The sequence below is a fragment of the Neopsephotus bourkii genome, unplaced genomic scaffold, assembly GCF_033783945.1.
Source record: "Neopsephotus bourkii isolate Nb327-2 ecotype Australia unplaced genomic scaffold, CSIRO-AGI_Nbou_v1 NB_1287, whole genome shotgun sequence".
Classification (NCBI taxonomy): Eukaryota; Metazoa; Chordata; class Aves; order Psittaciformes; family Psittacidae; genus Neopsephotus; species Neopsephotus bourkii.
Genome location: NW_026901771.1, coordinates 2,694,303 through 2,718,502, shown reverse-complemented (window position 1 = coordinate 2,718,502; position 24,200 = coordinate 2,694,303). Strand labels below are relative to the sequence as shown.

The following is a 24,200-nucleotide window of genomic DNA, read 5'->3' as shown; positions in this document are numbered from 1 at the left end:
CATGGTATGGAAGGGAAACAAAAGCCTTCAGCCTCACTGGAAGCCCAGCCCAGAGCACCAGCCTAACACTGCCTGAAAGTATCCTCTATACTACACATGTATGTGGCAAGCTGAAACTTGGTGCTTTACATGCTTTATGTCCAAATCAATCAAAGTCAAGGGGAGCACACTGACTCTGGACGTATTTTAAGTTAACCAAGCATAAAACACTTGGCGAATTTCCCGTGTTTAATGCAGTATAAACCATTGTGGGTTTTGACAGAAAATCTCCCATTTAATGAATGTGGCAAGAAAATCAAGAGAAGGTTGTGCTATTTTTGCAGTTTCAGTTAAGCACAGGACAGCCCCTGCCTCTGCTGCACCATTACCAAAGTCCATGTGCAGAGTTAAGTGGCTCTTTTGCAGCCAGGGCTGCACTGGGGAGGTGAGAGGAGATACTCCCTGCAGCATCCTGTGCAGACCCGTGGATTTTGGCCATTACCTTCAGAGGGGAAAAACTAAACTCCAGCAGACGTGAAACTGAGGGTTTCAGACTAAGGGTTTCAGAAGGCTGCCTTCTGGCAAATCCAGCCGCAGCAGTTTAAGACATTAGCTTGCATAGCTGTCTGCCAGCCTTGGCTGTCCACCTTGTCGGCCAGCCAGAATTTATTGCTCCTCTAATAAAGTCAGCAGGAAGAAATACACGCTTGTGTCTCAGCCACTACAGCCTGCAGCCCAGTACATCAGACTGAAGTGCTGATGAGCACTGGTTTTCAGTGAGATCGCAGACTCGCAGCTGTACAGCCAAGGAAGGGAAGAGCAGACAAGAACAGAACAAAATGTCTCCCTCTCTGTGAACAGCTTAAAAGAGTCTTGAAAGAAAATGGGATGATAAAAAGGCTCAAGAACTTATGAAAAATGTTTATTCTATAGAAAGTGCTGCAGTGCCTCTCTTCTGCACCCTTTGCTGTTGGAAAGCCTGGTTTGGCTGCCTACTGCCCTGGGGAAGGGAACTGCAGGCACAAAAGACAAAGCCAGGTTTGCAGGAGTCATCACCACTGCTCACGTCCTGCTAGCCCAGAGCCCACTCTAAGAGCAAGAGCACCCTCCATCACCTCTAGCTAGAAGCAGATATAAGGAAGCAGAGTGCTCTTCTGACCCTAAGACCTCCACTTCTGACACTGCCCTCCCCTGTCCTGGGCTCAGCTCCAGGAATCACATTGCCTGAATGTATAAGCAGTCTATTTTTACAACTCCTAACGTAACTAGACCCTATTCTCCTATGCAGAGACTGCAGTGGTAAAATGGCATGTGTTGGAAGAAATTAAGTTAGGAAGCTCAGAAGGGACAATTGGCTTTCTTTTTCAACAAAGATGTAAGAAACCCCAGGAAATTCACACACCCAAAGCTTTCATTAAAATGTATTCCTAGAGCTGGCTGTGACCTAAGCACACCAGGAAATCAGTGGTAGCCTTTTGAATACTGAGAACAAATTGCCTAAGTACATATCACCGTGTATGTGTGGAAATCATCCTCCTGTACGGGTACTTGCCCTGCTGAACAAAGCTGTACTAGATGCTACCTGTACAAGCAAGCAGCCTAGAGGAAACAGAACGCGATCTGTTTCACCCCACATAGTTTTAGAAGTAGCAGGTGGTATTATAGCAATGTACTGGGCCGCAATAAACAGACGTAGGGTGGTGCAGGCCAACCAGAGGATTGGCAATTGTGGGAACTGCAATACCGTGCAATGGAAGGTTCAGTCACGTAACACCAAACTTCAGGGTTTGAGTAAAACCTCTTGGTTTGTTTTCCAAAGAAAACAAATGACACTTTTTCAGCTCCCCAATAATGTGGGTTAGCTCAGTTAGTTCTGGGGTTTGCTTGTTCATTTATTTCAAACATCACCCCCCAGCCCCAAGAAAACCCAATACCCAAAAAAGCCCCAAAAGCTCCTTGTTGCAGCTCTAACAACCCTCCTAGAATAACACTTGCAAACCTTGCCCCAGTCCTTCTGTGCCAAATTCCCAGACCCTGTGAGGGCAAGGACACTTCAGGTGAGACATACAGGTAAGATATCAGCTCTAGAAACTCATCTCATGGAGTGAAAGGAATGGTAAGCATGTGCTCCTTCAGCCTATGGCAAAAGTAAGATAAGGTAAATAATCTTAGCTGGCAGTAAAAGATTTACTGCAATCACAACATCTAACGTCTTTATCAAAGCCTACAAGTATCCAGCTCCTGGCTGTATGCTCCTGCTTGCATTGTAAGTGCTCTTCAACACACTAGTCCCTTCAGTGTGCTAACCCAGAAGAAAACAGCCTTGACTACAGAGAGGCAAAAGTATCTTGCTTTTAACATGAGTGTCTGCTGTATCTGTGCTGATCTGTAAGAGCTTGTCATTGACATGGATTCTCACTTCCTGTGTGTACCACCCTTATCATGCAGTTGTTACTTGCTCTTGGCTTGGTACCCTTGACTCTTGCAAAACCTGCACATAAACACAGCCTTATCCCGACAGTAATCATTCATACAAGAAGCCTTTAATGCTGCAGTCAGCAACATCAAGCCCAGGGTGCAAATGAAAATCAACTGTCTACAGGGGATACTTATCTGTGGCTTCTGGCTGCTTCCTTCTCCCCTCTAGGAATGAATACTCGCTCTACAGCTAAGGTATCCAGACTGGTTGTGAAGCAGCTCTTGACGTGTTGCAGTTCACTGCTCCATCCACCAGAGCAAAGCTGATCCAAGTTCAGTTGTCAATGCACGCTGCGCCATAAGCAAGTCACGCTTTGTGACCTGTCTGGTGCATCCCTGCTGCATGATGGCAATTCCAGCCAAAGGGTGGAGCAGATGCCCAGGGTCACAAACCACTTCAACTGCCCAAGTTTAATTCTCCAAGCGCTTTGTTATAGCGAAACAACTGATTTTCATGAGCCTCACATCCTCCAAAACACCAGGATAGCATCACATTCCTGCCATACGGACACTTCCTTCTGACACATCAATGTCCCATTAAATCTTGACGCTTCTCCCCCTTCTCATGTCATCAAACACACTAAGTAATAGTTCAAGAGACACACACTTTACTTCTGCATGCTCCACGCATTGACTTCACTGTATTTCTTCATCTTACCTGAGTTTTATAACTCCATCTGAGCCAAGACATCATAATTTGCCACCTCCCCACTTCCCTATTGGAAATGATGCAATTGCAGAGATCAGACTGCACTAATCCTGGGACAGCAGCCAGCAATACACAGTTTGCCTGGCTTTTAACAGCTATATCATATAAAAAATCATGATGCAAACATGGGCACTCCTCCCCAGGACATCCTGATGTTTTCAGCAACCTCTTAGGGACACACAATGCTACTGTATAGGACAGAGGCTGAAAGGAACAAATCCGTGACTGCTGTGAACAGCTGGCTCAGCAAACAGCCCTAAGTCTGAAAGCAGAGAGCTGTCTGCATGGTCTCCACCACTGTGTGAAATCGGTGCTTCCCAAGGGCAGGCATGAATTGCACCACACTATCACCTAAATGCAGTCCTGGGGTAGAAAGCTCTCCTTCAGGAACCTGATGCATGCATGTAAGACCAGGAGGATCCTTGGCTTCCACCAAAAAACCCGCCTTGAAGTACTTGCACCCATATCCCTGTCACCATTTAGGAGACTGACTCCTCTGCTCTCCATGAACTATCTGTCCTCAGTGCCCTGGGTTTCAGTGGCTTGTCCAGTACTACAGAAATCTGTGGGAAGCAAAACGGAGCCTTGCAAGTCCTGCCAGGTAAACCCATCCCCACCGCTTTGCCAACCACTGTAGTTGTTCCATAACACTACCCTGCCCATGTAGTGCATGAACATGAGCAAGGACACAAAGCCCCCCTCATGCAGAATTAAACTGATGGATACAGAAGCATGTGTCCTTCTGTCATGGTACCTTGTGTCCTTGAATACTTCACCTAGTGTGCTCTGGAGTCCACCTCTACAATAAGCAAACATGACAACTCCTTATCCCTCTGCTTGACCCTGGAGAGGCTACATCTGGAGTGCTGTGTCCAGTGCTGGGCTCCTCAGGACAGGAAAGATAAGGAGCTACTGGAGAGGGTCCAGCAGAGACCACAAGGATACTACACTGAGGGGTCTGGAGCATCTCTCCTATGAGGACAGACTATGGGAGCTGGGCCTGTTTTAGTACAGAGAAGAGCAGACTGAGAAGGGATCTCATCAATACTCAAAGTATCTCAAAAGTGGGTGCCAGCAGTATGGTGCCAGACTCTTTACAGTGGTGCAGAGCAACAGGACAAAGAGCAATGGCCATAATCTAAACCACAACAAGCTTCACCTCAGCATGAGGAAGAACTTCTTTATGCTGAGGGTGGCAGAGCCCTGGCACAGGCTGCCCAGGGGGGTTGTGGAGTCTCCCTGTCTGGAGACATTCAAACCCCACCATGGAAGAGGGAGCACAAAGACAAAGCAGCCTGGGGGATGCTCACCTTTCTCCAGGGCAGCTCACAGGGAGAGCAGCTCTCACAGCTGCCCTGAAACCTCTCCTTTAGATGAGCATTGCAAAGAAGTTTAGCTACAGGTTTAAAAATCACAGCCTCAAGGAGCATAAGGCTTTGCTGCCTCTCGCCAAGCTTTCAGTAAAACGTGGGTTTCAACCTTGCAGCAGAACAGAGGGTGAAAACATCACTGAGGAGAGGGAGCAATTTCCTCTCACCTCTCATCACTGACCAAAAGTGCATGAGCTTTCTTTACTTGAATGCCTCTGTTACCCAGATAAAGCTGCCTTGCAGGAAGATGCCTTAAAGCTCTGAAAACACCAACCTTCGGCCTAGCCCACTTGGTCTGCCCAAGGTGTGAACTGGAAGAGACCTGAGAACAAGAAATAGAGAGAGCTTTCTACTTTCTCTGAGAGGAAGAGAACCCCCAGACAAATCTATAAGACAAAAGTTGGAAATAGAAACAAAAAAGGGGTATTTTAATAACCCCTGAATCTTTATGATGCATTTTTACTGCAAATGCTTCCCAAGGTCCAAGTCAAGATCCAAGCCCAATCTGTGACAAACCCAAAGACATCTCAGAAGAGAGTCTGTGCCCCTGGGACAGCAAGCAAGGTTTGCTCTTGGAAGAAAATTCTTGTATTGTTATTTGGTTAGAAATGGATCATTTGAGAAGAGTGAACAGCAAGAAACGTGGCTCTGCTTCCACCTAACTGTATCCAGTGTGAGTCTCATGGGTGATAGCTTGAGTTGTCTAGAGTCAGGGCAGCCTGCGCATTCTTTGCGCCCTCCTCAGTCCCAGGATAGATGCCTGTGTGTGAAACAAACCAAATCACACCTAGAAATAGATTCAGGCCCTGGTATCAGAGAGAGCTCTCTCTCAAGGCAAAACCTAGTTCATCCATCAATCTCTGCTGTGAGAAAAATCACAGAAATCAGAGCACCAGCAGGATGTGCTGGCCTCAGAGTGCATGGAGACATGCTCACCCATGTCAGTAGTGCAGTCTTTAGCAGCTCTTGGGCCTGGTTGAGATGTTTCAAGTGCAGGCATGTGAGAGACCACACATTTCCTTGCTACTGCATCAGCAGACTATGCTAGCTCTCTCCCCACCCCAGGAGCCTGTGCACTCAAATGGCCCAAGAGGCTGTCAGCCAACTGGCCTGGTGCAAAGGGCCCTGCAATGGCAGGGACCCTGCGCCCGGGGCACTGGATGGGGAGTGCACAAGCTCAAGCCGGGCTCAGCTGAAGCTGCCTGCCAGAGGACCGGCTCCAGCTGGCTCAAGTGCTGCAGTGTGGCCCTCTGCCCACTATAGGGGTTGAGCTGTGCTGAGTGAGCATGCACTTAGCCCAGTCAAACCTCACCTGTGGGGTCAAGAGAGTTGAGAAGCCTCTAAATACTGAGCTGTGTGTACTGTACGGAACTCAAAACTAAGGCTTCAGCTGGTAACAACTGCAGCACGAGCACTTATTGGGGGAAGATTCCTGACAACCTCACCAGGCATTCCTCCCAGTGGTGTGTGCACTAACATATGTGAACTCCCTAACAATACATCAAGGCTCATACTGGTTTTGTCCTTCTTCTTTTTACAACTTCTATTGCCCAAGGGTATACAGATTCCCAGTGAGAGAGCACTTGGGGATGCCCTGTCATTACATGGTAAGGGAGCACTAACAGACTGGGAAAGGGAATGCAATGCATGGAGACCCAGTACTGAGCAAGGGATTAGGAGATATACTTTATCAGGGGACGGTTTGAGGAGCTCAGACTACAGTTTGCCAGACTGGGAGCAGACCTTGTTGCAGGCCACAGTTACAATGGTGGGGCACAAATGTGGTTCTAAAGGCCTCTTCTATTGAGTGGATTAAGCACAAGATTCAGCATCCGGAGATCACAGATCAAAACTATAGACAAATGCAAGCCAGAAATGAGGTGTAACAGCACGTGGGTAGTTAACCACTACAGCAACATACCAAATGCACTGGTATTTGCCATTCGTGATAATTGCTTTTATCAAGACTAGATGTTAGAAAAAGCTGAAATGTGGGCTGTATTATGCAAGAGGGGAGAAGTAAAGCACAATAGCTCCTTCTGGCCTCACCATCTACTAATCTGTGGGGAAAGCTGCACCTTTTAGTGCCAGTGGAGCTGTTAGCCATATTTCTAGTGACAAGACAGGCTGATGTTTATATGAACAGTAATAATACACTGTGTCTCACCCACACATCTATTCTGAACTTCTCCAAGCTCTTTACCATCACTGTGTCAGTAAGCCTGATAACTCACTGGCTGATAACCTGACATTAACATCCTCCTTCCATCAAACTTGAACTTTTTCAGAGTAACTTAACCATCTGCTTACCATTTACAGGAAAAACAGTACACTCAGGCTACCTGCCAACGTGAGAACCTACTTTTAGGCCTCTTGGTGAGAAGATGTTCATGCAGGTGCCTCATAGAAGGTCTCCGGGTGGGGAAGTGGCTCAGCACACAGACCTACTCCAGATGCTTATCCCCAGCATTCAAAAATATCTGTATAACCTCCCTATATCTGGTAACAATGTCCTGTCTAACTCCAAAAGTCAGCAGCTAAACTGTAATAAAGGGGGAAAAAAGGTGGGGAGGGAGAGAATGCTTCCTGGTTGTTGTAATAAACATCTTCACATATGACAGAGACACACACACACGAAAGTGATTTCCATTAGTTACCATGACAACCAACGGCAATCACTAACCCATCTTCTTCCCCCTGTCAACCTGTGGCAGACCTCTGTCAGAAAAGCAAGCGACTATGTCCCACGTAACATCCTCTACTTAAGTACAGCATATAGCTCACAAGGAAATCTACACTGCCATGATGTCATATGCTCCCCTTACCGCCCATCTCCACTGTGCCTCCTCTGAGATACAAAGGACCAGAGAGATGCTTGCTGCTTCCTCCTGAAAGCAAACACACCCCAGAAATGCAATCCCCACTGAGAGACACCCTAGTTCTCCAACCTTGCACTTCCTCTCTTCCTCAGGCTCCATAAAAACATTCAACCATCTCTTCCTTCCCATCTGTGGGCCATCATCTCAAATCTTAAACGTGTCCTGTACAAGCCCTTTTTTTGCACATTTTTACTGCCTGGCAAGAAACTGCTGCATCACACAGCAATTCTGGCCTATATTTTATCTCCCTTTTCCTTACTACTGTTACCATTGTTGATAAGAATAATGACCCTCTGCAATGCCTGCTGCACCTTCTACTGGAGAAGCCTTTAAACTTTTCATACCAGGAATGCATTCAGTTTCATAACCCCTTCTGAGAGGCACAGCACCATCATTATCCTTATTTTACAGATGTGCACACCGCAGTTTAGAGGAATTGGGTGCCTTGCCTAAAGCCTACATACAAATCATGGCATGATACTAAGGGTGAGAACAAATAAGTCTAGAGAGAAGAGTCTGTTTGCATTGTCTTGATGCCTGCAGGCTCTGACTGTTTGAACCACATATGTTCACAGTTCTCTTTAGTCCCTCCACCCTGCCAAAGCCCCACCACAAATAAATATAAATAACTACCAAAACCCCCAACAGTTGCCTCTGTTTAATGCTGGTTTACTGTCGACCCTGGATCTGCAGGCAGGATGGCGTGACCCCAGCATCTGGATGCGTGCTCCTGCACTGCAAGAGAGCCTGGCAGTGATTTGTGAGGATGAATTAGCACCCAACTGTTCTCCCATCTCTTCTGGTTTTCACGTGCACCAAGTTAGGAACAGCCCATGCACCGCACTGACACTGAGTGCTTTCAGGCTCCTCATGTACCACCACAGTGAGATTCAACACTTGCTCAGTAGGATCCAGAACACCCACTGACCCCAGATTTTGCTGCATTCTCCACTTCTCCATTGCAGGCCTAGGCTGCAGGAGTTACTGGCAAGTGCTACCTAACAGGGCTGAGGAAGGTGACTCTGTGTGCGTGTGTGCACACAAGGTAAAACAAACCATGTTTTGTGCCCCATAATTATCCATGCTTTGGCTCAGTTTCCTCCACGACACCTTCCCGGGGCCTGCACACAGGTCTGAACACCACAGAGGGCAGGACAAGCTGTGAAGTACAAAGCCAAGCAACAACAAACTATTCTACAAGCCGCTTCCCACAGATTCCTCTCTTGAAGTTGATCGCATGTGGTGGCTATGAAGGTATGAACTACAAAGGGAATACTCATAAAACACTTCTCTGGTCTCCCTCAGGTAGGGCAGTAACTACCCCACTGTCTGTTTTTACAGAGCTTAATAGTATCTTGTAGGAAATAAATATACTTTGCTAAACATGGTGGAAACTGGCTGTTGGGTTTACAAGTTATTTGAGGAGGTTCAAACACACCAACGGAAAGCAAAAGAACATAAGGCTCCGTTTCTTTAGGCAACCAGGGAAAAACGTTCTGCTGAGACAGAGGAAGGGAGCTACAAGGAGATTAAAAGAGGCAGGTTAAGCACAGACCTGAGGGATGCCATAAACCAACAGGGTGCACAGGGTGGAGATAAGTGCATGGGGGAGGCACTGGTTACCACTGAATGTGGATGTGGAATTAGGAGCATTGAGACAGAATAAAAAGATTAATGGTCTACTTGCTCATAGGACAGGACCATGAAGATAAACCTATTGACATTGAGATACTCCAGAGCATGGTATCATTTTTCACAGAACAAGAAGACAGCATCATTTATTGGGGATGTGTAAAACTAGATATGACAAGACACTAATAGCTATGGTTTGTACAAGCAGCTATTAATCCTAGGGCATGCAGAGATATCCTGCAGAAGAACCAGCCCGTTTTTCTAAAGGGAAATGCTCTGAATGATCTGGAAAAGCATCATCATGTTTACCATTAGCCCCTCTGAAAAGCATGGCAAAACACATGGGCTGCAGAATCATCCTGCAAGCGCGGGCACATCTTCCCGCATACACATCTCGGGTGAACAAAGGCCTGAGGACATGCCTCTTGCCCTCCTCAAAGTCTAGGCCCAACTCCTGGGGATGAGAAACGGAGCCTCTGCTGCAACCTGACTTTTCCATCCTCTGTCCGCAGGGCAACTGGAGAAGAGGAGCACTGCCTGAAGAAAAGTAGGCTGATAGTACCCACGTGGCATTCATCATCCTGGGGCTGGAATACCCCAGGGCTTGCATCACACGGAGCAAACCCGCTGTCCTCAGAGAGAAATACCGCAGTTTCTCTGCCAAGCCGAAAGCAATGCCTTCAACATGAATGCTTGGTCCCCTGCCACCTTAATCTTCCAGAGCCCTGGGTTTGAATGCACAAGCTGCAGACCGGAGCTGGGTCACAACCCTTTCGGTTATCCCTGAGGAATTTTACTCATCCAGACAACGAAACAATCCAGACATAGCAGAAATTCCCCTAGGAAACCGCTTCCTCCATTCAAGACCATTCCAATCCCTCATACTTAAGCTTCCTCAAACATAAACATGAAAAAGTGGCCAAAACGCAGGAGGGAAAAGAAAGTCCCAGAGCAGCAAGAAGTACATATGCAAAGAGTGACATCATGCAGAAGGAAAGCTATTGGCTTCGGGTTAAGATTACCAGCACTTAAATAGCAGGGGCCTCTCTAGCATGGAGTCCAGCCCGCCCAACCCCAGCACTGTCCTCCATTGTTCCACCTTTGGGAGAATGGCAGCAGACTGCTGTCAGAACTGTACCCGGACAGCACGGTGCTGGAGGCCAACCTGGACACTGGCCAGCACCTGCTGAACGCTCCTGCTTCCGTCTGTCCCGGTGGATGGACAGAAACTTCTTGTTCTGTTGCTCAAGCCTCAGATTACCTTGCTCTGGCAGCAGGATGAGGAGGAAAGAGCAGGCAGGGGCACCCAACTCATGGGCTCCTGCGTTAAGTCAAGGCTCACCAGTACATCTCTCCAGGAGAGGCAGGTACCTTTGCCAGCCCGCTGCTGTCCCCCTGCTCTTGCTTCCCTCTTAGCCAAGATTCTAACGTCCTCTTCTCCCCTGATGTGAAAGATCTGAGAAGACTGTTTGAGTCTTACTCCTGCCACAGATACCTCTGCAGCAAGTCCTTACGCTGCCTCTCTAGGTCTCCTCACAGATGAAGACACAAAAGGCACTGACTATGGCTAACACACAATCCTGGAAGCTACCACTGTTTCATGCAGACTTTCATTGTGGGGGAAAACTGATTAAGCATGGAAAGCTCCACCAGCATCCATATTCCCAAGGCCTCTTGATGCCATCTCAGGACTCTGAGCAAGAATCAGGGATGGCATCAGAAAGAACATGTATTGGCTAGGGACAACCAGGGTGTTGGGTGACAACTGTCCAACTGGTCCTTCCACACTTGGAGCACAAGGTGTGCAAGTCCTCTCCTATCAGTGAAACTCAGCTGCTTTGCCTTGGTGGTTTTCTCCTCTCCATTGTTCTTTCAAGCTGGTTTGGTGCTCTTTGCATTGTGAGGCCCTCTACAGAGATACAATCAAGAGGAAAAAAAAACCCAAACAAATGCAAATCCATACCGTTACAGCTTCACTGCAGTGTAACAAAGCTGCAGAGTTAAGTGAGGGATGGATAAAGGAGAAGGAACAAGAAAAGCTGGCTATTCTGGGCTTCCTTACATAGCGTACAATAGAGAAAGTGGTTAGAGGTGCATCTCTGGGACAGGAATTGACAGGGTACAGCAAAGGGGAACACTGTACAGAGAGCCACCCTGCAATGCTCATAGAGAGATGAATGAGATGGGCTCCAACAAGTTTCTCTTGCCAACCTCCTGGTTTTCCTGGTGCACTGGCTATCTTCCTCAGAAGCACAGCAGAACTGGCACGCTCTCCCCAGTGTGACAAAAACCAGACCCCAGTCTTCAAGCAATGTTTAGTTTCTTCTGCCAAAATATTTGCTTAACTGTCAAACAGTGGAAACGTGGGATCCACCTACAGCTGAGCTAGAGATACCAAATCCCTCCCTAGTTATCCACCCCAAATGTGCTGGGCCAAGAGGAGCCTCCAAATTGTTTCCAGGTTATGGACCCCTTGATGCACTCCAAACAAGATGCAGGTATCTCAAGAAATCCCTCGTATGCAGACTGGAGCATGAGCTTGCTTTTATTCATCTCCCCCAGGCAGCCCACATCTAATCCATTCCCAAAGCAACCACAAGCCCAGTGTCAAACCCGAGAGGGACAATGAAGTGAGAGAGAAAAGGCTCTCAAGTAGATATAAGATTTCATAGGAACTCTGTAAACTTCACTTGGAAGTTGATGGTTTGCACAGCAGAAAAGGGACACAGTCACTCACTCCTTACTGCTGGCTGGTGTCTTCAAGCTCAGAACTGGAGCACTCTTGAAAGCAAGCAGTAAGAAAATGCCATGCAGTCACTACAGTTATCTGTGCTTTACTACAGTGCCGAAGCCTATAGGTTTGCCTATAAGCCATTTGTTAACTTACCACTGCAATGCCTGAATTGCACTCAGAGCCAAGAGCAAATAAACCCCTGCTCATACAAGCTCACACCCAAGTTATGGCAAAATCTACAGCCTCTGGGAAGGTCTAGATGTACATAACCCCATGCCTGCCACTCAGACACAGCTCTGGAAGGAAGTGTGCTTCACAGCACAACAGCAGTCTGCTCTTTTGCTGTACTCAAGAGACAACACTGGTTATGCACAGATTAGCTTAGATACCACACTACAGCAGAAGCCGACCCTCCTGTGAGATAGATGCAACCCAGCTGGGAACCAGTCTCATCTAGCTCAGGATATGTGGCAGAAACACAGCCTGGTTGAAAGGAGGCTCATAAGCCCACAAAGTCACATCTGGCTGAGATTTGTGACAAACTCTCTTCTGTACAAAGAGAAACATTCCCCAGCTCATGTAACACCACACAAGAAAGATCAAAGGTCCTCCAGTGCCTCCTGATGGGTAAGCAGCTGTACCAATAACAGCAGCTTGAAAATGCAAAAGGAGATGCTCAGGCAGCCCTATCCTCCTGTGCTGGGAGAGGAGCTGCCCCCCAGGCAGCCCCCTATTAATTACCAGCAAGGAATTCGCACTCTGGCAGATAAAGTCATTCACTCAGTTAAAGCACGCATGCACAGAGCAGCTCAGATCCAACAGCAGCTCCACTGCAGGAGCAGCATCAGCGTGCCATGCACACGTATGTGCTACATGAGACCCCTTCTGCTCCAGAGATGCTGCCACACTTGCTGATTCTCGGGGGTTACAGTCCCCTCCAAATAGCCAGGGAGGTTGCTAAAGCACTCATACACATGGCATCGGGCCAGCACCTTCAGCCTCAACTGAGACACCTTGGACAAAACTGCTTGGTTCGTCTCCCAGACACTGATCCAGGACTATCTGTAGCTGCCCGATGGTACAGCACATGCTTTGAAAAACAGGCTTTGCATAGACGAGCTTTTGCTGGGTGCTCTGGGTAGAGTCATTTTTTCCTGTTTCCCCATTTAAAATACTCTTATCGCCTTGAGACACAACTCCAGCAACACCTGGTCTGGCACTCCAGGACAGGATTTTAAGGAGGAAGATGCTTATCACTCCAAAAACAGCTCAAGGAGAAAAACGATGCAGTTTTTCCTTCCACTGAAGATGTTCCTGCTAGACTAGATCTGGGAAGCTGGCTTTATTACATTAGTGGGTTACACGTGACTGTTGGGGTTTACTGCACAAAGCCAGTGCATAACAAAACCTGCTCAAGTTACCCACACAACTGGCACCACGCTGTCTTTTCTTCCCACTGCCATGCACAAAATACCAGTGAGAGAAGGACTGAGCCATCTATGAAGTCTCTATCGCTAAATTTCAAAGGCAAAGGGACCCTTCTTAAACTGATGGCTTCAGGGCCAAATGCAGCTATGCAGTTACATCAGGATCTCAACTTCCATTTATTCAGTTTCATTTATTAAGACAGCAGTTCTGAGTTGCAAGAACATGGGAAAAGTTTAACCAAAGCAAGCTGACGATCCTGGCCAGCCTGTGTGAACAGCCCAACTGGAGGGAGGAAGCACAGCAGGCTTTATGAAGACCAGCTGAACTCCCAGCTCCATCTCTCCTGGGGCACACAAGTGCTCTGCTGGCAGAAGGGGCACAGGTCTTGGAAGGGGTCAAGTGCTGCCCTCCCTACACGCAAAAGCAGACAAGTCCCATTTAGAGGAAGTGCTCAGGTGAGTTAAGCAAACAAAACGTAACCAAAGCCTTTGTCTTTCCTCTCCCTCCATAACATCCCTTTTTAGCTTTTCACATGGAAGTTACACAAATTGGTGGGGTGAAAAAAATTAATCCCAGGGTTGCAACAGATGCAGGCATTGCAAACACTGTGCTGTTAGAAAAGGTTAGATATAAGCCTGCCTCCAGGTGCTTCTCATCCCCCGATTGCTTGGGGGTTATAGTCCCCTAAAATCTGCCAGTAGATATCCTCACAAGAGAGCCTCTAGCTGTTCTCTAGCCCTTTTTAGCCAAAACTGCCTACATAACTTTGTCCAAAGGCTAGCTCCTTTGGCCAGAAATGGGTTAAGGATATTTCAGGAGAACAGCTACAGGTGCCGGACATTAATTTGAACAGTGAGAAAAGGCAAAAAGCAGAGGGCAGCCCAGGGCACTGACCACTCCTCTTGGCAAGGCTGGATTCAGGGAAGGACTTCCATCCACAGCCTGCACCAATATATCCATACTGGCACAACCTCTTAGCATCTGAAATTTATGGTGAATATAACTTCCTTGATGATTCTGATTCAGGTTGAAGCTAAAATGCAAGAAGAAAAACCCAAACTCTTATTTTGAAATAAGGAACCCGGTGGGACATGTAAGGATGCTAATCTAATTACAGTGGTACCTCCAGCGCTCCTGCACACCCCCCTTCAGACCTCATGGACGCAGTCAAACAGCCACCTGACTCCCCTCCACTGTTAACTAGGTAACTTATTCCATCAGGATGCAAACAACCGATTAACTTTTAATACATTCATCAGACATTTTGAGCAGCTCCTTTTCCCCTGTAGTGATGGATGCTTCCCCTGATTCACTCCATCTGCTTCTGGAAGCCCCAGCTGAGAACACCAGCAACCTCACCTCTGTAGCATCCCCATTAATATGAGTGAACGGTTACCTCATTGAGAGTGTGACCCAGGAAGAACGAGATAAAAAAGGGCTGTCTGAAGCTGGGGCTGGCTTCCAACCGAGGAGTACAGTTCACCGTCTATTGCTCCTGCGACTATTACCGAACCAGGCCAAGAAAAGCTCCCAAGTTTTGGCACGTCTCAGATTTTCCAGTCTGCACAAAGTCATGCCAGGAACATTTACTGAAGCAGTTCCTTTCTTTCTTTCAAGACTCTAATTATGCACCTAACAACGTTGTAGAAATGTGTTGTACAAAAACCCCCAGTACGGTTCAGATGTACTTCAGCCAACAAAAGGATTAGAAGCTCAAGGATCAGTGTTAATATTCTGAACGTACTGAAAGGCACAAAGTGCAAACTGCAGCAGAAACAGAAGAAAGAGAGAGGTTATCCCTTCCAAAATCTAGACGAGGGAAAACCACAGGGAAATGCCACACTAATCTTACTAAATGCCAGTGATGCAGAAAGTGGTAATAAGAAACATTTAGAAAGGGGCAACCATCAAAGCTTGCCTCTGAATTAGGAAGCAGCTCACCTTCAAGCACAACCCACTCCCTAGAAGGTGCAGATACCCCAAAAGGTGGGACACTGCCTGTGAACTGATGTTCATCACTTGGCAGCTACTGGCAACAAGGAATCAAGCTGAACCAGAAACGACAGTCGTCTGAGGTGTCAACTTCCCCTGAAACCAGACCCAAACCTCAGCCATCACTATTAACTTTTGCTGAACTTAAGACTGGAACCGAACCAAAACGTTCACTGTTGACACTGGGAGCATTACCCCTGTAAACAGTCAAATCATTCATTTAACCAGCATGAACTGGCCTTTAGAACCCAGTTTTGAACACTGACGGCCATACGTTTTTCTCAGTTCCAGTTTGCAGAGGAGGCAGGGAGACATGCCAGTACTTACACCTGGGAAGCCATCCAGGCACTCCAAATTGGAGTTCCATTAGGCAAAAACCAGGATTTAGCACTTTGACCATTAAGATAATGTTGCAGTACTGGTGAAATCAGAAATCAAGGGATAAGTTTCTCTGGTCTATTAACTCTGACATGGTTTACTCAGATGGGTGCCATCACTGCTTAGCTGTTACTATCATGTATTTTAGGGATGTACTGCTGCGCCCTTCCTTCCTACACAGGTTTTGCTGTATATTGACCAGAACTGGTTAAGGCTTATTTAGGGTCCCTAAGAAAATCAATAAAACCGATCTGGCTTTTTCAGGACAGCGCTGGAGAGGATGCATGGAAATGCTGACTGCGTAAGTATGTCACGCCTTGGGAAGAAAGCACATCACAACATTATCATGTAGAGGCAGATGCGAAATGCCAGCTCAGTTCCACCCTCTTGGCTTTCACAATAGCTGTGACTGGAGCTACAGCTTGACAGTGGTACCTCTCACCTGCCCTGTTTCACCTCCACCCCTCATATGCCCCAGTGTCCACAATGTTCCTCCCTTCAGCGCCTGGCTGGCAGTTGTGGGGAGTTCTCCGACGAGCTTTGCTTACGGGGACAGAGCAACAGTGATGGGCTTCACCCCAACCCGGGCAGCACGGTCCACGGGTGGGAGGCAGAGAAAGAACTAAGCGTTAGGAGGAAATCAGATGTGTTTATGCATTTTTTCCCCCGTGCAGAGCCAAACTGTGATGTTCTAGGGTGGGTCTCGCCATCTGGGAGAAACATGTAGGGAGAAAAAACGCAGGCGGGGAGGATGAGTGGGACCGCTTCTCCCCGCAGGCAGGCTCGGCCTCTCTCCCTCCCTCCCTCCCCAGCCCAGCTTGAGTTCATTTTCCTCAAATCACTTCCACATTTCCCCTGCCGTAATTACCAAATATTTGGTTTCTGACCTCACTTTTTCGGAGGCGGCCGCAACCAGGAATTCAGGCACCGTTTATTCTCTGTCAACAGCGCAGGGGGTGGGAGGGGGGGACTGTTGTTGCGAGTTGGGGGCTTTCAGAGGTTTTCAATGTCATTGCAGTAAAAGAAAGGAAAAACAAAGAGAAAGAAGGAGCGGGAGGGAGGGGAAAGCGGATGGCCAGGGGATCGCAGGCCGGGGGGAAGGAAGGATAAAAAGGCGGGGGGGGCCGGCCCGTTCCCCTCGCCCCAAAGGAGGGACCCGCAACTTCCCTCCCCGCTCCACCGGGTCCCCCTCCCCGCTCCGCGGTGCCGCCCGGAGGTGGGCGCGGTGGAAAGCTCCAGAAGGAGACCCCCGCTGGTCCCCAAAGCCCGTCCCGTCGGCGGCGGGGCCCCGCGCATACCTCGGCTCGCAGGCGGGCGGCGGCCAGCAGGGCGCAGAGCAGCGGCAGAGTTTTCCAGATCTGCAAAGAGAAGGGAGCGGGGGGCGGTGAGCGCTGCCCGGCCGGGGAACGGGGAGCGGGGAGCGGGGCCGGGGCCGCCAAACTTCCCACGGAGCGGGCGGGCGCGCTCACCATGCTGCGGGCGGCGGGGCAGGCAGGAGGAGTTGCGGAGGCACCTTCCCCGTCTCCGGCTCACTCGGGAAGGAAAGGGGAGGGCTCCCCCTCACCTCGACCCGCCAGCCCGCGGCTCCACCCCCGGCCCGACCCCCGCCCCGGGGCCGGCTCCTCCCCGGGCCGTACGCCGGGAGGGGCCGGCCGCCGCTCGGCCCCCCGGCGGCGTTCGAAGGGGGTCTGGTCCCTTGTCCCCGCCGCCCCGCACGGGCAGGAGATGGATGGAGTGTGCAACACCCCCGTTGTCAGCAAAGGGGGTAAACTGAGGCAGGAGGTGGGTTCTCCGCAAGTGGGGAGCTGTAGAAAGCTGCTGCCGCGGTTCTCCGCACCTGAGACACGCCGGAATCCCGGCCACAGGTGTCATCTGTGTCGGGATGCGGGGAGGTTAACCATAAGGATTTAAACCCATATGCGTTAGGATCCAAATGGTGTTAGCTAAGCGGAGCAGGCAGCCAGGGTGTTGTGCCAGGCACAAGGGGTTGAAATTCCAGCTGAAACGTCCCGTGGAGCTCATTTGTGTATAAATGCCTGTGATCCTCTTGTTTCATCTCTTCCATCTCTGAATTCCAGAAGCGGCCAGTAGCTTGAAGGCAGGATCTGAGAATGCGAAGAGACTGAGTGTCCTGAGCACATACAGACATCTCTGTTGGAGCAAGCAACGCCATGACACCAGCTGCCAAGGGCTTTCCTCGAGTTTTGAGGCTGGTTGTAACCAAAATGACACTGCTGGCTTTGAAAACCCGTATCACGCTGTAACCAAGCATGCCGTCAGCCATCTGTCTTCTTGCCCTGCTTTATTCTGTGCCCTCAAACAGGCGGGCGCTATGAGATCCTGGTGTGTGTCCCCTCATCGTTCCCCAAGACCAAAGATTAGTCCAGCACCCTGCTGGAAGGAGAAAACTGTGGGAAAGAGTTATCCTAGATCAGCGCACATTTGGTCTGTTCCTGGTGGCTGTGCCATTTCTCTGTGCTTCCTCAGGCTCTGCTTCCTCGCTCTGTTTTGGTTTTAGGATTACTGTTACTGATTTTGCATTTATAAAGCATCCTCCCCAGCAAGTTCTGCTGCTGTCTGGGTACCAGCCACTGGTGCTTTCCATTGTCTTTTGCTAAAAACCCCCTCATCTTTCACAATGTACCTCTTTGGTTTGGAGTCATTGATTGCACTGCCTCATGACACAGGGCAGGCACAATTATGGCTGAACTCAGCTGGTCTGTAGTTTGCAGAAGCATCGCAGGATCAGGCTCACTCAGATTCATCCTGATGCAAGTGCCACGATAAGAAAAAAGAGGTAACAAGTGGTAAGTGATAAATATGTTTTTAAAGAGGAACCTATTTCTGGCCTCTTGATGCCCAGCTCTGTGCAAGTGGTGCTATAAGAGGAGGCTGTCTATTTGCAGAGGGTAAAAGTGACTTACGCCACTCTTGGGAACAGAGTGCTAGCATGGGTCTCCCAGCTCCTGCATTACCTCCCTGGTTCCATGGGCAGTCACCAGATGCAGTCATGGTTAGCCACTGTTCTGGATTATGTAGGTCACCATGAGCATGGGGCTTCTTTAGTGTGCTCAAAGGACTGAATATGGAACACAAGGTGAAGGATTAAATCCTCCGTTCTGCATTGGCATTCAGGTACGCAAAAGCATACGTCTTCAAGTTAGTTTTTATCAATCACGTGGAAATGTGTAGAGCTAAAAACCAAAAAGCATCTCCTATGCTACCCATCCCAGCTACCCCCTTAAATCAGTTAAAACTGTGCAGATGAGACCTGAGTATCTCTGATAGACTGGGGAGAACAGTCCTTAGCCTGTTGCTGGAAAGATGAAGACAATGATAGAGCCAGAGTTGTTTGTGAGTGTGGGTGTCTGCCATGTCAGGAAACTTACCAAGGCATGGAAAAGGTGTGTTATCTCTTCTGTCACAAGCAGCACAAAACACTCTCAGCACAGCCACCAGACTCTTAACGCTGTGCACAAAGGCACACATAGCCAAATACATGACACCTGACAAACTGTTCACTTTCATGCCAAACTTTCACTGTGTAAAACCATAAACTGCAAAGGAGCAGTTTGTGTAACCTGAGTGCATTAGAAATATGTCTGCCAGGAATCTGCTCTGTTATGAGGGACCATAACAGGGAGCTTCAGTCAGAAGTACTAGAGTAAGGGGAAAGCAGACACATTTACAGTTGTGGTTTCAAGCTGTGGACTTAATGGGTATGGTAATTCATCATCGCTGGCTGCACAACCTAAGTAATATCATAAAAACGCTTTTAGCTAAAAGCTTCATTATAAGGGTGAATGATGCTTGCCTGGAATTTTGAAGGTTTCAATGCTCTGGTGGGCCAAAGAAATTGGGAATCATTGCCCTACAGAGAAGATGTTATTCTGTTACATACATCAGTGTTTCATTTCTGCTGACGCTTACTTTCCAGTCACTGGTAAAGCCAAGCATTTTGCTACACGTATGGGATCACAAATTGTGAGCTACACACACACACATAAGCCCAAGTGACCACACAACCGAAGTTCAGTAACAAGCCATTGCCTGAGAATCAAAGCAAATGAAACCAAGGCTCATGCAAGTGTACATGTCATGGGTGGATATGTTCCTGTGTTTAATAAAGTGCAGGCTCCAGCTGAAGCTTTCTCTGTTCTTGGGGCACTGTCAACATCACTCCCCTGGACTCTCCGGTGTCTCATGAGGGTTACTCTGAAGCCACAGCCTCTCCCTTATTACAGCACTGTACACATATGCATCCAAAGTGATTGTATAAGCCTTATTTCCTAGGGAAACAAGGCTAAACACATGCCAATAAATTACTTCTTAAGCCCTCACCCAGCCCCTGTGGCTATACCATGATATCACCCTCTCCACATTACCTCACTCCTATCCACCACCCACATCCTTCATGTCTCCTCCTTGTCCCCCTGCCATATGAAACATCAGCCCTAAGGGATGGGGTCGTGCTTGCAGCGTTGGGCTGAAGCCAGTGACAGCCCTGCCTGCACTGCATTTTAGGTGACAATTCAAGAAACCAAGTTGCTTGGCAAGTGGCCTTCCTGACAGAGCAATAATCTATCCCACTGAAGATGTGCAGCAACATTATTTGGCAGAATCAGGAAGCAGGGTACTATTTCTGAACAGCAAATGTGTTAAGGTTGTAGCTGAGGTGGCTCAGCTCATGTGGGACCAGAGACATCTGCATTGTCTTGAGCTATGTGAGCAGTGACTCCTCCTGCACCAGACGACAGGCCTGAACCTGAGGAAGGGCCCAGAAGAAAGAGGCCAGGACTAGAAGACCTGAGGGGGAAGCCTGGAGTGGAATGATACCCACAAAGGTGCAGGTGTCAGACCCAAATGCACACTGGGATGACCAGTGTGAGGGTCCCCGGGGCTGTCACAGTCATGGATCAGGGACACCTCACTGCCTTGGGTGAGGACTCAGGCCTGCAGTAACCTCATCTGGGTGTCCCCCTGATGTGGCAGTGCTAACTTTACATCATACCTCTTGCATATGTACCCAGCCAGGCGAACTGACTCAGGTCTGAGGCTTCTCTGCTTCAGGGAGAGGAACACGGGGAGATACTTTTCTGATCAAAACTAAAACTCAGGTAAGAGATAGGGGTGTATCCTCAACTGTGATGGGAGGATACACGCATGACACGCAGATAAATTAGATCTCCTTTTATTACAGCACATTTATTTGTCACATCCCTGTCCCTTTCTTGTAATTTGGTCACATTCCAGCCTGCACTTTGGTACATACAGTTATTATTTTTCTATTATTCCAGCTTTGCTTTTTGCTTCACTTCCTTGCCCTTGCAATTTTCTTTCTCACTGCGGTTTCCCCATTCCTTGCTCCTGCTCCACCTGCAGCATTTGTACTAATCGTGATTGCTTCAAGCTCTGTTTCAGACCCTATGTAGTAAAGTGCTGTATCTTCTTGCAGATATCATGGTAAAAGTATGTTACAGACGCAACCAGGATGAAGAGGCAGACAAAATATTCCATCAGCAGCTGGGAGAAGTCTCACAATCACCAGCCCTTGTTCTCACAAAGGACTTCCAGTGACCAGATGTCTGCTGGAAATACAACACAGAGGAGAGGAAACAGTCTAGAAAGTTTCCAGAGTGTGGGTAAGGAACTTCCTGACACAGCTGGCGAGGGAGCCAACTAGGGACGGTGCCCCACTGGACATGTTGTTTGTGAGCAGGGAAGGACTTGTGGGCGATGTGATGGTAGAAGGCCACCTTGGGCACAGTGATCATGAAGTGATAGGGGTTTTGATTCTTGGAGGAGTAAGATGGGGATCAGCAGAACTGCTACCCTGGACTTCCAGACACCAGACTGGCTTGTTTAGGAGCTTGGTTGACAGAGTCTCTTGGGAGGCAGTCCTGAAGACAGAGGAGTATAGGAAGGCTGGACTTTCTTCAAGGAAGAAGTCTTAGAGAAATGGTCAGATACCTGCTACACCACTTAGACATGCAAGTCTATGGGTCTTGATGGGATCCACCCAAGGGTACTGGGGGAGCTGGCACAAGAGCTTACCAAGCCACTTTCAGTCATTTGTCACAGAAGCCCAGACTGGTTTGGGTTGGAAGGGACCTCAAAGCTCATCCAGTTCCAGCCCCCTGCCTTGGGCAGGGACACCTTCCACTAGAGCAGGTTGCTGCAAGGCCCTGTGTCCAACCTGGCCTTGAACACTGCCAGGGATGGGGCAGCCACAGCTTCTCTGGGCACCCTGTGCCAGCGCCTCAGCACCCTCACAGGGAAGAACTTGTGGCTGAGAGCTCATCTCAATCTCCCCTCTTTCATTTTAAAGCCCTTCCCCTTGTCCTGACATTACAGGCCCTTGTCCAAAGGCCCTCTCCAGGTTTCTTGGGTGCCCTGTTTAGGTGCTGGAAGGCTGCCAGAAGGCCTCCCTGGATTCTTTTATTATTCATGCCGAACAACTCCAACTCAGCAGTCCTGGCTAACTGGGGAGGACCCAGTTGACTGGAATTAGCAAATGTGACCATTGTATAGGTGCTGGCTGGTCACAGAGATTGGTTCATGGAGACTGCCTGGCACATCTACTTTAGTGCAGAAGAAATGTGGCTTATCTGCTTAGCCAGCAAGAACCTTATTCTATTCAAATGAGGAGTCACTAGCACCCACATTTATTTTGTGGGGTCCTAGCCTATATGCTACTGCCACAACTGGCTGGATTTGAGTCTGACCCCAGAAAGCCCCTCAGAGAGAGGTCTGATAATGCAACAGGGCACTGCAGGAACCTGGCAGAATAAGTCTTGGGATCACCTTGGCATCAAGGTGAGGTCAGTTGTCCACCATGCAGGCATCTGAACGGGCCCGCACAACTCGTAAGATGGACTTCCCAGTGTGTAATGCTAAATCACAAACCAGCACGCAGGTACATACTGCCATGGAGACACACTTCTAGGCAGAGAGGACTTGCCTCCGCACCTGCTAATGCCACATGCACTTCATAGCACACACTTTAACACATACTGCTAAATGTGACATGATTCTCCGTAAGTGAGGAAGCAATCATTACTGCTTCCCACTTCCTTCCTCATTATCTCCCTCATTGTGCAGACACCTTCACTGAGAAGCTCCTGAGGTCGCTTCTGGCAGAGCACAGAGTCAAACCCAGGACTCTTCTGTCGCCGGAGGAAATTTCAGCTACTTTGTCTTTCTGCATCGCTGAGCTACGAAGTTGTACTTGGCTCTGCTGTGTTCCATGCCATGAGCCCAGCCACGCCATCCCCAGACATTACTGCTGTGGAGAGGGCTGTTATCTGCCACTGGCAAATCCCCATTCACACAATTAAGAGCACTTCCTCCAGCAGTTGAAACAGTAGGGGATTTGTGCTCATGAATGGAGCAGGAAATCAACCCAGGATGTCTCCAGCTCTGGCACAGGCAATTCTAACCTACCAATTATATGGCAACAAAACACAAGTGTTTCACACGCCACTCACTTGTCTCACCTCTCAATCGCTGTCATCACACAGGGGCAAGCTTCATGTTTGAATTAAATATCCAGCCAAATTTCCCAGAGGCATTCCAGTGCCTGCCACCCTGCTGTAAAGAAGCAGGTGCTCTCTCTTCACCAACTAAAGGTCATCACTTGTGGCTTGGCTGTGGGGCCCACAGCTCTTGACTACCAAGTCAGAGAGCCAAGTGCCAGAAGTGCATAGGAAGAGCCTCTGGAGGAGGATGCTTCAAAGCTTGTTGGAAAAGTGTCTGCTGGTGGGGAAATCAGCTTCTTCAGAACAAAGGGGCTGGTGATAAAGGTCTATCAGATCTCCCACAGCTGAGGCAACAGGTCTTGGTTGCACCTGGATTAATATGAGCATCACAGGCGATGCTGGGGCATGTGCAGCCATATGGGAAGGGAGGGCATGGACATAGATCTAATGAGCCTGGTGAGATGCGGGGGATTTTGTGAGAATGCTTTTGTGTGCCTCAGCACCATGCAATCCATCTATGACAGATGGCAGCTCAGAGACTTCTGAGGTGACCCTCTGCAGAGCAGATCTTTCTGGGGTTGTCTCCTAACCTGCACAATCTGTCCATGGCTGTGTCATGACGGAAGCTGAGTGCACCTCAAGATGCCACAAATCCATTCAAACAATTGCCATAGTAGATCCTGGCTCTCAGTGCTGTTACAGGACTGTCAGAGTGCACCTGGAACTCACACTGATTGTTTTACAATGATGGTGATGAAACAGTGGCACAGATTACCCAGACAGGTGGTGGATGCCCCATCCTTGGAGACATTAAAAGGCCTGGATGTGGTTCTGGGCAACCTGACCTAGCTGAAGATGTCCCTGCTCATTGCAAGGAGTTGGACTAGACCTTTCAAGGTACCTTCCAACCCAAACTATTCTATGATCTCATAGTTACCCACTCCTTATCCTTACAAAATACACAACATACACAAAAGTATCTCCTGAACCGTGCAGGTCAGGCATATGGTTCAGAGCACAGAAGCTCCTGGGTTCACCTACCCACACTCAGAATGATTTTGCTGGCTATTTCTCATTCTCCAAGGATGAGCAACTCGCTAGCAATGAACATGCAATGAACACTGAGCCTCTTGTCCCAGCCCT

General features: G+C 48.6%; 1 protein-coding gene across 1 annotated transcript in view; it reads right to left on the bottom strand.

Moving 5' to 3' along the window:
* FSTL1 (follistatin like 1) overlaps nt 1-17,194 on the bottom strand; it is a 50,540-nt gene extending 33,346 nt beyond the window's left edge. The window contains exons 1-2 of the mRNA XM_061365420.1: nt 17,049-17,194; nt 16,878-16,937 (exon numbers count right to left, since the gene is read on the bottom strand). Of these exons, the coding sequence (XP_061221404.1) occupies nt 16,878-16,937; nt 17,049-17,051 (63 nt within the window). The 5' untranslated portion in view covers nt 17,052-17,194. The remainder of the gene's footprint in view (nt 1-16,877; nt 16,938-17,048) is intronic.
* Nucleotides 17,195-24,200: the final 7,006 nt, after the last annotated feature.